At 51.2% G+C, this 12,831-nt stretch overlaps 1 protein-coding gene and 1 pseudogene across 2 annotated transcripts; one reads left to right on the forward strand and one right to left on the reverse strand.

Annotated features, from left to right (window-relative positions):
• The first annotated feature begins 4,516 nt into the window (after nucleotides 1-4,516).
• Nucleotides 4,517-4,945, forward strand: LOC307112522 (large ribosomal subunit protein eL28-like; annotated as a pseudogene). The gene has a single exon. The product of its transcript is annotated as a large ribosomal subunit protein eL28-like (transcript).
• A 1,089-nt stretch (nucleotides 4,946-6,034) lies between these two features.
• On the reverse strand, nucleotides 6,035-11,828 carry PLAU (plasminogen activator, urokinase). Its single transcript, XM_079794056.1, has 11 exons — nucleotides 11,739-11,828; nucleotides 11,376-11,462; nucleotides 10,882-10,915; nucleotides 10,619-10,726; nucleotides 10,030-10,204; nucleotides 9,751-9,842; nucleotides 9,347-9,557; nucleotides 9,002-9,150; nucleotides 8,297-8,437; nucleotides 7,799-7,947; nucleotides 6,035-7,154 (listed from the first exon to the last, which is right to left on the reverse strand). The coding sequence occupies exons 2-11, from the start codon at nucleotides 11,430-11,432 to the stop codon at nucleotides 6,978-6,980; spliced, it is 1,293 nt and encodes a 430-aa protein (XP_079650182.1). The 5' UTR covers nucleotides 11,433-11,462; nucleotides 11,739-11,828; the 3' UTR covers nucleotides 6,035-6,977.
• Nucleotides 11,829-12,831: the final 1,003 nt, after the last annotated feature.

A 12,831-nucleotide genomic window follows, 5' to 3' on the forward strand; every position in this document is an offset into this window, starting at 1 on the left:
AGACTCCATGCTGGTTGTCCTAGCCCAGCAGGGAGACACGTTCCTCTTTCAGGCCGATGCTCCCAACCCATCCCTCGTCCCTGAGAGCGACGCCATTGGTGTGACTGTGGTCCTTGTCACCTGCACCTCCCGTGGGCAAGAGTTCACCTGTGTGGGCTACTACATCAACGAGTACCCTGATCCAGACTTGGGGGAGAACCCACCCCCAAAGCCAGACTTCTCTCAGCTCCAAAGGAACATCTCGGCCGTGAATCCCTGGGTGACCTGTTTCCGTATCAACTGGGACAACAACACAGACAGGCTCCTGGTTCTCTATGGCCTCCAGCCCGTCTGTTGAAGTAAGAGTAGAATACTTTCCTCATGCCTCAGCCTACTTGATTTTAGTAATTTAACAGCCTGACTATAGTGACTCCGTTTTGTTCTTCACTCTTTCCTCAAAGTATAGGATCAAGTCTTGGGGACTCAATATTTGGAGTCAAGTAGAAGAGGTTGAGACTGCAAAGGAGACCCAAGAAGCCAAAAGTGTTAACAATGACTGTGGAATGCTATGGAAGCATTGTACATTTATAGTTCCTTTTACAATTGAGTGGAAATTTTTAAAGAAAAAAAAAACCTTTTATGACTCCTGATGTTAATTAATTTTCTAGATTTTGAAATAGTACCTGAGGGCAAGAGGTGATATTCTAAATATTTTACTAGCAGGACTTCGGAGCACCAATACTTTGATGGCAGCTGGAGGAGAGAGGGGTCTCAGAGGCCCCTGCTAGGCCCCTGCCAGGCACTAACTCTGTGATTGCTGGATCCCAAAGAAGTGCAGAGAAGCTGGGTGGCAGGGGACAACATGGAGGGGATCTTGGGACAGCTGCTATTTAGTGACTGAGTAGTACTTACTACTGAATAATAGCCGTGCCTAAGGATCCTTACCAGGAATCTCCCCTCTCCCCTTCCCCGCCCCCCCCCCACACACACACATGCACACTCTCTGCTTGCTCATTTCCCCCAAACTCTTTTATCTACCACAGCAATTTATTCATCATTTCTTGTGAACTCCTTGCGTTTTCACATCTTCATGATCTGCCTTATGCCTAGAATGCCTTTCTTCTTATTTGGCAAATTTCTTTGAATCTTTGAAGACCAAGGTAAAATATCACCTCCTCTGTAAAATCCTCCTTGACTTCCCAAGGCAAAATTATTTGCTTTCTCATCATCATTCCATGCACTTTATACATACTTCCCCCCCCCCCAAATATGTTTGTATTGATTTTTATTGTTTATATAGTATAACCATTTTATTCATTTATTTTAAATATATTTTTATTGATTTCAGAGAGGAAGGAGAGGGAGAGAGAGATAGAAACATCAATGATGAGAATCATCATTGATCAGCTGCCTCCTACATGCCCCCTACTGGGGACCCCCACAACCCTTGACCGGAATGGAACCTGGAACCCTTTAGTCTGCATGCTGCTGCTCTATCTACTGAGCCAAACCGGCTAGGGCATCTGCCTCCTGTGTGCTCCTTCTGGGGATCAAGGCCACAACCCGGGAAAGAGGTCAGTGACCTCATGGTGCATGGGACTATGCTTAACCAGCTGAGCCACCCCGGCCAAGATGTGTCAGGTCCAGCCTGACGATTGAACCGGGCTGAGGTAGGGAGGTGGGAATTGAGAAATAGAAAGAATAAGAGAAACAAAAGCAAGAGAAACAACAGCGGGGTCAGGAGGTCCAAGAACTCTCGGAGAGCTCTGGCGACTTTTATTAGTAATACAGTGCTTTTTATACATGAGACACTAAGCAGGGAATCACTCACAAGGAAAACACTCTTTGTTTCTCTAAAATCACTACTGGAAGGATAAGTTGAAGGACAGGTCTCTTGTTACAATAAATCTCACTAGTTGGATACATATTTCTTGGTAAGCCATGAAAGTAGCTCTTATCCCACTGATAGCAGTCATATAAACAAACCCTGGGGAAGCTCTGTAGGCAGGGGCTGCTCTCCTTATACTGATTAGTTGCCATCCAAACAGGCCTGGGAAATCTGTGCGGGTAGGGTGCCAGCCTTGCTAGCCCCTACAGGTGCAAGGACCAACTTATATCTGGCTCCCACAAAGATGATACTTTCTTTTCTTTTTTTAAGAGAGAAGAAGGGAGAAAAGGAGAAAGAAACATTGATTTGTTGTTCCACTTACATTAGTTGATTCTTGTATGTGCCCTGACCAACGATTAAACCCACAATCCCGCTCGAGGCGACCAACTGAGCTATTCAATCAGGGATACGTACTTTTATTATAACATTTATCAGACTGAATTGTGGTCATGGTTCTGTCTCCTTCACAAAGTTGTGAGCTCCTTGAGAACCAGGACTATGTCCCACTCATTTTTGTATTCCAGCATCTAAGAGTACCTGATATCTAGGTACTTAAACTTTTTTTAAGATTTGTTGAAAAGGGTCAAAGGGACTGCAGGGTCAGAAGGGGGCTAGGTTATCTTTCCTCCCAATGTGCTCCTTAAAACTCAGCAACTGTACTGACACATGCTACAACATGGATGAAAGTGAAAAACATCATGGGAAGTAAAAGAAGTCTGTCACAAAAGACCACATATTCTATGAGTCTCTGTGTATGAAATGTCCAGAATAGGAAAACCTATAGAGACATAAAGTAGATTAGGGGCCGATGAGATTGAGGAGAACAAGAGAATTACTGCTAAGGGGTTTATTTGTTTGTTTTTTGAGATGATGAAAATGTTCTAAAATTGACTGTGGTGAGTGTTGCAGAACTCTGAATATGCTAAAAATCTTGAGTTGTATACATTAAATGGGTAAGTTTTTTGGTAAGTGTATTATATCTCAATAATACTGTGGGTTTTTTTATGATTTTTAATTGAATTTTTAGAGAGAGAGTAAGGAGAGGGAGAGAGAGAGAAACATCCATGTGAAAGTGAACTATCAATAGCCTGCCTCCTGCACGCCCCCTACTTGGGATTGAGCCCACACCCCCACCATGTGCCCTGACCAGGAATTGAACCAGCAATCTTTTGGTGCAGGGGACGACGCCCAACCAACTGAGCCACACCAGCCAGGGCAAATACTGTTTGTTGGGGAGTTTTTAAATTATTTTGTTTTTAAATTTAAAAAATAATACTGTTATTTTAAAAATAGCTCTCGCTGTGTCTGATTCAAAGGGAAGGCTCAAATGTTTTCTGCTAGGGAAGAAGGTGGACACACTGGGGATGAGTTTGGAGGGGTGCGTGCAGGGATGTGGTTGCTGTGGGGGGTTGGTTTGAGGAACGCAGAGTATAAGTGGAAATCAAGTTGAGTCCTGATAAAGGAATGGTCTACAGAACATTTCAGAAGGAGGAGTTCTGGTGAAAACGGAAACCACTTCAATGAAATCAGGTTTCAACAAAAAAGGCTGAGGTTAGCTCGAGAAGGCGGTTTTCCTTTGAAACTGGTGGCTCCGTGTGGTCTCCTTTAAGAGGAAAGGACTATAATCTAGGTAAGCGGGTGAAATCCTGATACACTTACCCTGGACCCCCAGCATCCTTGAAGGAGGGACCTCGGAAGGAGGGCCGCTCTCCTTTCCTCAGTTGGGCCCTGCTGACAGGTCAGATGTCACCGTGCTTGCTTGGGCACTCTGCAGACAGCTGCCTGGCTCTGCCACTTGCCAGCTGCATTGCCTTGAGCAAGTCACTCAACCTCTCTGTGCCTCCATTTTCTCTACTGTAAAACGGGGCCAATGATAACACCTCCCTTCTATGGTTTTTGTGAGGGTTAAACCAGATAATATGTGAAGAACTTAATACAGTGTCCAGGGTGAGCACTGGAAGAAGGCAGTCCCTACAGTGAGGGGCAGGGCCGTGTCGGGAGCCACGAAACTGGTTGTGGAGGAGTCGCTGTCTGCCAGCCCTGAGTGACGTCCACAACTCAGGGAAGAGGCAGCAGCTGGCGGGGGGTCGGGGTGGCGGCTGGGAAACGGTCTGAAGAGAGTTGGCAGTGTCATTGCTCAATGCAACCAGTGGAGCTCACACTTCCTGTTTTCAGTGTCTGTGAGCCCTGATGCTAGAGCTGCTCATGTTGGAACAGGATCTTCTTGGCCCCTGGGGGGAATGCAGAGGTTGAGCAGCAACTCAGTCTGGGCTGGGCCCCTTCGCTTCACAGCACGCCTTTCCTTTCCTAGCAAGTTTCAGCTCACACAAAACACACCAATGCAATCCAGGGTGGTAGAGGGGAGTGGGGTCCATTCAATTCCACAAGAACTTACGTGGCTTTGTGGTAATAGCCACCGTTTCTGTGCCTTTGCTAGGTGCCAGGATTATGCTGAGAGATTTATGAGCTCATGAATCCTTATAATAATCCCAGGAGGTAGATAGTATTACCTCTTTTAAGATGAGGAAACAGAGGCACAGAGAGGTTAAGATTCTTTCCTAAATCACACAGCTAGTGTTAGAGCCAGGATTCTAGTCCTGGCCACCGGACTCCAAAAATCCATGTTCTGAAACCACTACATCATACTGAATGAGACAACGTGCTAGATTATGGGGATTAAAGACTATTTGGGCGCTTTCCTTCCACCTGCAGTGGATGGTCAGTCAGCTTCCTGATCAAGAGGAACAAGCAGACGTACAGCACCGAACCCAATAATCTGAAGGCCCACAACTCCTTTCGCTACAACAGTGTGATTCACCGCAAGACAGTGGGCGTGGAGCCTGCGGCCCACGGCAGAGGTGTGGCGGTCACCAGGAAGTGGAGAATCGGGTAGTGAAAGCCAGCCACCTGCTACATGCGGACCACCATCAACAAGAACGCAGGGCCGGGCACCTGATCCACAGGAACAAGTACCGCCCGGATGGGCCCAGGGCCGCCATGCGCAGGGCCGGCCGCCCGCTGTGCAGCCAGAAGCCCGTGAAGGTGAGGAGGAAGCGCCGCCCCACCAAGAGCTCCTGAGCACCCTCCACCCCCAAAGCAACCAAGGTATCAGCCAGCTTTCCAAAAGCAAAAACAAAAAGCTGAATACTCTGGGTCCTTGCCCTCCCGGGGCCCTAGGGAGCCCAGGAGACCTGGCACCCCCAAACCCCACGCAGAAAACTGACTGTTTGTGCAGAGAACACATGCTGGCCACATCTTGAATTTACTGGGCACGTCACATAATCTGGCCAATTGTCCCCGAAAGATATTCACTCAGGGTGCTTATCGGAAACACCTGAGCTCTTCAAACCCACAGAGCCTGGCACCAGCCCTGACCTGCATCACAATCTCTGCGGGTGGAATATAGGCACGCATATTTTTTAAAAGGCTCTCAGGTGAGAAACACTGCCAAACCCATTAACATCGCTTGGAAGCTCCAGTATTTGGGCTTCCAACCCTGTCTCCCAGCCTGCCTTCTATACTCTAGTTCTTTAAAAGCTGATGTTTGGTTCAAAACATATGCTCACCTCCATTAGGATACCAACCAGTGTCAGACTCTGAGCCCCTGATCGTAAGAATAGCAATGGCAGGTCATGAGCTCCATTAACATATTGAGAAAACTCAGCACTAGCCCCACACAGTTAATGGGCAGTTATGTTTTCTGTTCCCTGAATGCCAACAGACTCAAGCTAAGCTGGGTTTTGGATCAATAATTTTCACTCAGACAGGTGTTCTGCTTGGTTGAGGTCAGCCCTGGGGTTGTTGGGGACAGAGTGAAGAGAATATGGTGAGACTAATACTAAAGAGGATCACCACGCACAGTTATACAAGATGTGCACTGCGCAAAAGCATCAGGCTAAGGAGGGCATTGGGGGTTGATACCCAGCCTGCACACCATGGACCAAACTGTGGGTCCCTGGCTTACAACTCCTTTTGTGCCTATGTGCTGTGGAGGGCCTAACCTAGAACTCTCCTAGCTACTTCCCAACGCCCCATTAACTCCAGAGATGCAGCCCCAAAAGAAACTCTGGTGTACATGCCACCAAGGTCATTTTCTGCTTTTTATGCTCCCCTACTCCCTCCCATACCAACACCAGGGAAGAACAAAAGTCTTTAGAAAAATCACATTTTATTAATCATCTTTATTCAAAATTATAAAAATAGATATAAATAAAAATAGCAGAATATAATTAAATATTCAGTGTACAGGAGTGGTCCTCACCCCACTCAGTGAGGATTGGATGCATTTGGCTGAAAGGTCAGAAGGGATAACTGTCCAAGAAAGGGACATTTATGTGATAGTGAAACTGAAATTTTAATGCTGGTCACGAGCCATGCCCAGAATGATACATTCATAGGCATCATCACATGGGAGACCCAAGAGGCCCCAGGAGTGACCTCTCCTGACAGGTCATTCTATGTGGCATCATAGTCCATACAGTTTAGGGAAATATCTAGACTTATAGTTAGACACAGGAACACCAGCTCTTACTCATTCTGACTCCTCACAGCCTGAGCACAAGTGTGCAAATATACACATGCATATATAATATTTCCTGATACATTCATGGAATGTCAGAGCCCTACCCTCAAGTTATTAATGTCCCTGCTCCCCAAACCACTGTTCCCACATTGGCCAAGCTCCCTCAAGAGACCTCAGTTCTGTTGCACTTCCTAATGGGGAAATGATTCATTTCCCAATAATAGGCCTCATGAACGTCCTCTGTTGGGGGAGCTACCTCTCCTTCCCAAGCATAGAAGATGTCATTTTTATCTCCAGAAAAAAACAAACTACTGGTCAGTACCATCCTGGATCAGGACCACCCCTCCATCCTGGCCAGAGGGGATCTGGGCATCCAGCACCCAGTCCTGAATCTGAGGATAAAGCCATTGTTGCTCACCCTGGTGGGCAGCACAAGCAAAACCATCTCTGCAGAGCCTCTCTTCCTCAGTCCCTTCCTTATATGTGGCTGGTGCAGGTGGAGCTACTGCAAAAATGACGGTCAGCGTGGGAGTGGGTGATGCTCCTCTCCTCCCGTGGCTCCCTGGGGCCCCCAGAGGGCTAGGCCATTCAGAGGGCTAGGCCATTCTCTTCCCCGGTGTTAGTGCGGATCCAAGACAGGTAGCGTGAGACCCTCGTGTAGACACCCGGCTTGTCCTTCATGGCACATTCACGGCCCCAGCTCACAATCCCAGTCAGAATCAGGCGGTCTTCGATGGGGCAGACCAGGGGCCCCCCTGAGTCTCCCTGTTAAGCCAAGAACACAAACAGTGAGCCCTGGAAGAAGTTAGGAAGGGGGCCGTCGGATCCTACTACCCAATCTCACCCAAGAGAGAAGGGAGAGTTTTCCAAAGTCAAAGTCCTTAGTGACTCCCCATTTCCTACCACATCAAGTTCAAAATCCTCTGGTTGGCTTTCAAAGCCCTATTATCTGCCACTATTCCACCTACATTCCCAGACCCCATCTCTCTCCCATCCTGGAATATGCTGTGCTCACTCTCATTTTTGCATCTTGCAACTGACATGCTCTCCAGCCTTCCCTCTGCCTCCTCAAGTCCCTGTTGAGCCACATTCTCTTTACAGCCTCCCCTCCGTGACCATCTAATTGGCACTCAGCTCCCTCTCCTAAACATCTGATCATTTATAATTAACACCACACTTTGGACACTGAGCTCTGTTATTTTCCATTGTTTCTTCTTAGTCCTCCTCTCTCCCCGCATCTGAAGTGCCTAGCACAGAGACCGGCTGACAAGTGTTTGGTAAAAACATAAGAATTGGTTTAAACCTAAAACTTGAGCTCCTGATTCTGGCTTCTTGGGGCTTTGGCTGGAGAGGCTCAGGAGCCCTGGAGAGATCTGGGGATAATGGAGGGAAATGCTTAGAACTCTCACCTGGCAAGAATCTGACTTCCACTCCGGGTCAGCGGCACACAGCATTTTGGTGGTGACTTCAGAGCCATAGTAGTGGGGCTGCTGACACTGCCGATGGGAAATCAGTTCCACATAAGTCATTTTCAGCTGCTCTGGATAGAGATAGTCGGCTAGATGGAAGAAACGTGGAGAAGTTTACGTTACGATGTGTCTGCCCAGCCCTTCTACTGGGACTCTCTGCCAGAGAGGGGACCAAAAAGTATTCCTACCAGGGAAAGCCCCTATTCTTTTCCCACCCAAATCTGAGCTTTTACCCCAGTTATAGCCCCTCACCCTCCACTTATTTACCTTTACGGTTCACCATTCCCTAAACAATGATCCCCACTCCATCTCTGGACCCATCTGCTACCTCCCAATGCTCCTTCTCTATCTCCACAGTCCTCCCTTCATCAAGTGGAGCTCACTTCCAGGTGACAACACTCCCCCAGGACCCCCCAGCCAGCCCCAAAGGTCACTTACAGGTATTCTCCTTTCCAAAGCCAGCGATCTCACAGCTTGTGCCAAAACGAGCATCTCCATACATTGGGGGCAGGCAGATCGTCTGTATGGACCGGGATGGCTGTGCACACTGGCCCGAGTCGGAAATGATCTTCAGCAAGGCTGGGGGAAGGGGGAAGAGGTCAGAGGGGAAAGATCACCAGCTGGTCAGGAGGTCACCATCTCTGCTGTCTATCCCTAGGTGAGTTAGGGTCAGAGGTCATCCTGGGAGGTGTGCTGGTAGGATGAAGCAAGTTTCCCTTGTCCCATGCCTCATGGACTTTGTTCCAGCCACTGACAAAGGCGTGGGCAGCCAGGGCTCCTGCACACAGCTGTATGAGAGGTTTTTTTCCCTACAAAAAGCCCTGACTGAGGTAGCTGGGCTGAAATTCAGCCCAATGCTCTGCCTGCGTTCTCTATCCTGGGACAGAGTCTGCCTCCAGCAAAGGAAGGAGTATCCCAGCCTAAGCCACTGCCCACAGGGCCACTGCCACCCAGGGAGGGCTACCTGTTGGGAAATTCAGGGACTCTACAGGGGAGGCCCCTAACCCTTCCCCACTGCTCCCTTTGTTGTGTAAAGTGGGGTCTTCAGGTTCCCCTTCAACCTCCACCTCCCACGTGAGTCTCTTTTTGAACCCCTCCTCTCTGGGTCATCCTCATGATAGCAGATGAGGGTTTTCCACTCACCTATATCATTGTGGTGAGCAAGAGTGTCAGCGCTGTAGTCCTCATGCAAGATGAGCGTTTGCACCTGGAACTTCATCTCCCCCGGTGTATTGGAGTTAAGCTTTGACCGACCCAGATAGACAATGTAGTCCTGCTTCTTTTGGTAATTACTGTGGGAAAGGAGGAGCTGTCACTTCCAAGCCCTCCCCACCACAGTGACCTTGGAGCATGACTTGTCCCCAAGGCTCTGAGCCACATGAAAGGGCTGAGAGGGTAGAATTGGAGTGAAACCCTTTGCCGGGAAGGAGAAAGGGATGTGTTTGGGGTATGGCAGGAGGGCCAGGGAGAAGAGACAGAGGGACGTACATGAAGCAGTGTGTGGCGCTGACCACCCAGCAGGGACTGATGAGGCTGCCCCCGCATACGTAGGTGACAGAACCTCCGCGGTGCTTCCTATAGATGGCTGCAAACCAAGGCTGGTTCTCAATGCTGGTGAATTCTCCCCCGACAATCTTAAAGCGGGGCCTCAGAGCCTTCTGACCACACTGAAACTCTGCTTTGGCAGGAGGATTTCTTCCTGGAGGAGAAAGAGAGGGGTGTCTTGGGAAGATGGGTAGGATAAAGTGTCCCCCTCCTCATCCTCTGACCTCCCAGCTTTGGGGGGCCAGGCAGGCCTCCATCCTCATCCCTCCTGTGATGGAATCAGAGGGCACATGAATGCGTCCCCTTTCACCCACTATCATAAACAGGTTGGTGACACTTTCACTCACTTAAAGAGCAGTCGTTCACCATGCACTCTTGGATATGCTGCTTCAGGCCAACCTGCACATAGCACCAGGGCTTTCTCTGGTTGTCTGGGTTCCTGGCAACACAGACGGGAGAGGGGTGTCATTTCAACATAATGTCTTTCCTGCATCCTCCCCTCCAAGAAAGACGCAGCCAGAGGCCTTGCTATTCTCATGTTATGGCCAGCACTCTGGAAGCACCAGGGCGTGTTCATAAGGGCTTCTGTGAGGCCACGGGGAAGGTCCTTGCTGCCCCCACCTCACCTGCAGTAACTGTGTTTCCCCAGGCCCAGCTGGAGGGCATCAGGTCTGAGGGCATGGTACGTTTTCAGAAGGACATTGGCAGAGTTCCAGGCCAGGCAAGGCCGGCCCATGAAGTCGGTGTTGGCTTTCCCTCGGTAAGAATGACCATTTCCCCGGTAGCAAGTTGCCGACGTATCTATGGAAGGATGTGAGGATGAGAGGATATCAGAAAGAGAAGGAGGTTCAGACAGGCATTTTAGAGATCATGCCAGGCCTCAGTGACTTCAGGCCTGATAGAAGACACTAGAAAGTCTCCTTCCATCCCACTTCACATATGTGCAGCCACAGCTTACAGGACAATGTGTGTTTACGTGTTTGACTCTGCCCTCCCAATGCTGAGGGAGCAGCTGTCTATCACTAGGTCAGTTAGGGTCAGAGGTCATCCTGGGAGGTGTGCTGGTAGGATGCAATGTGTCTATCACATTGCATAGGGATGAGGCCCCCCACTCCACCCCCACCTCCTACCCCCTGCCTGCTCTTGCATCCTACTCATCTCTCCCTGCCCCCAAATCTCTTGTGCCCCCTCCTCCCAGAGTAAGGATCTCCATACCTATCTCACAGTGCTCCCCCTGGAATTTCTTTGGGCAGTTGCATCGATGAATGTTGGAGAAGTACTTGTAGGACACACATGTGCCTCCATTCAGACAGCCACAGTTTGCTGAAAATCACAAAGGTGGGGGTGGGTAAGCAAGGAGCATGGGAGGAGGTAAGGGGGGAGCCAGCCCTGCACCAGGGACAGGGAAGGGCTGTCTCCTGAGGCTTCTCCAAGATGTATTTGTGCAGCCAGATATTGTGCAAGGGATGGATACTCACATGCACCAGATTCTGCATGAACATCATGGCTGTCCTGGAAAAGACAGGGGGAGGGGAAAAGGTCACCAAAGGTCCCACACCCCTGGGGCCTCAGGGTGTGGATAAACTGGCCCCAATCCCAAAACTCATCCTTCCCTACAGCTCCCTCTCTCCTCACCCTGGTCATATCTAACTAGCCCTCAAATGGAAGATCGATCATAGGTTTCCAGAGAAGAGAAGTGGATTGACTCAAGCAAGCTTCCCAGATCAGGTGGCACAGGCTGGGGCCGTTCCAAAGGCTTCTTCCTCTCTAGCCTGCAAGTGCGAGCTCCCCTGGTTCTCCAGGCCCCCTGGGCCACACCTGCCCTCTTTCCCCGGAGGGTCTGGCCCTGCTGTGGATGGGATGGGGGGCGGGGGGGAGCTCCCTACCAGCCCCTGCCTTCCCCTGGCGCTGTTCGCGGGGGTCCCGCAAGCCCCCTCCCACCGCCAGGAGTCCAAGCAGGGAAGCCGCTTACTTCGCAGTAGCTCACGACCAGAGCACAGAGGAGCAGGCACGCCCGCGGGATTCTCATGGTGGCGAGGCTGGGGCTCCAGACAGCGGCCTGCGCGGGAAGGAGAAGTCAGGGGAGTGAGGAGCGCGCCGCCGGGCGGGTCACTGCGGCTCCGGGCGGTGCCCCTAGGTCACCTGCGGGGCGAGCCCGCGGTCGCCTCTCCGCCCTGGGATTCAGGGGCTCGGCGCCGCGGGGACCCGCACCCGCAGGGGACGCCTGGGCACGCGGGGCGGAGACGGCGCGCAGCGGGCAGCCGGGTTGGGGGAAGGGAAGCCGCGGGAGCGGGGCGCGCATCCTCCCAGCGCCGCAGGGGCGGCCCGCACTCACCGGCGGCGGCGGGGGCGGCGCGGACGGGTGGACCGGGTGCTACTCGCCGGGTTCTGGGCTCCGGTGTCCGCGCTGTGAGCTACCCCGCGGCGCGGGCTGTATATTAAGACCCGCCCAGGCGCTGGCCCCGCCCCGGCCCGGCCCGGATCGTCCCGTCCACTCCCTTCCCCTCCCCGACCCGGACCCTGCGCGCTCCCTCGACTGGGGCTGAGCGTGAGCCGCAGCGCGGTCCCGGCGGTGGGGACGACCGGGGTCTGAGCTGATTGATACAGAGGCACCTACACCCCCAGGCCTGGGCCCCGCCCGGGGCAGCCCACCCACCCACACACACACCCAGGCGCGGAGAGGAGGGGCCCCGGGGCGCTCCGATGCCTCCCCCGGGTCCCTAGGTGCGCTCTTCTCCAACCTTCCCGCCTGGGCCTCCACCTGCCCGGGAGCGAGTGTGAGAACCAGGGTCTCATGGCTGCGAAGTCTTTTTCTCAGTGTGAAGTGCACGTGTCACGTCCTCGCTGAAAACACAGACAAAACACTTGGTCACAGAGGCTGCTTATGTCGAATGCCGGCTCTCCCCAAAATTATCAACCCAACCCGTGGATGAGACAAAGCCGAGAGAGACCTCGGAGAGGGAGTTTGGTAGTGTATGAGGAAGGGGGGAAGGCGAGGTCGGATTTTATTGAGAATTTGCAGTTTGGGCTAAGGGCATTCTTTGGAAGTGAGGGCTGGTTTGGCGGGGGGATTGAACAAAAAGGAAAGTGAGGGCTTGATAAGGATTAGATTGGGGTCGTGATACAATATTGTAGGATTGTGAAAACAAAGTCTTAGGGCACAAACTGTGGATGCTTTCTTTCTATTGGAAGTGTTGACAGGTCTTTCAGGGAGTTCCTATAATGAACAATCCATTTATTAATTTTTTTTGTTTTAAATAGATTTTTATTGATTTCAGAAAGGAAAGGAGAGATAGAAACATCTATGGTGAGAGAAGCATTGATCCGCTGCCTCCTGCACACCCACTACAGGGGATGGAGCCCACAACCCAGGCATGTGCCCTGATGGGGAATCAAATCCTGAGCTCCTGGTTCATTGGTGGAAGCTC

This window comes from Cnephaeus nilssonii (genome assembly GCF_951640355.1).
Source record: "Cnephaeus nilssonii genome assembly, chromosome: 16".
Classification (NCBI taxonomy): domain Eukaryota; kingdom Metazoa; phylum Chordata; class Mammalia; order Chiroptera; family Vespertilionidae; genus Cnephaeus; species Cnephaeus nilssonii.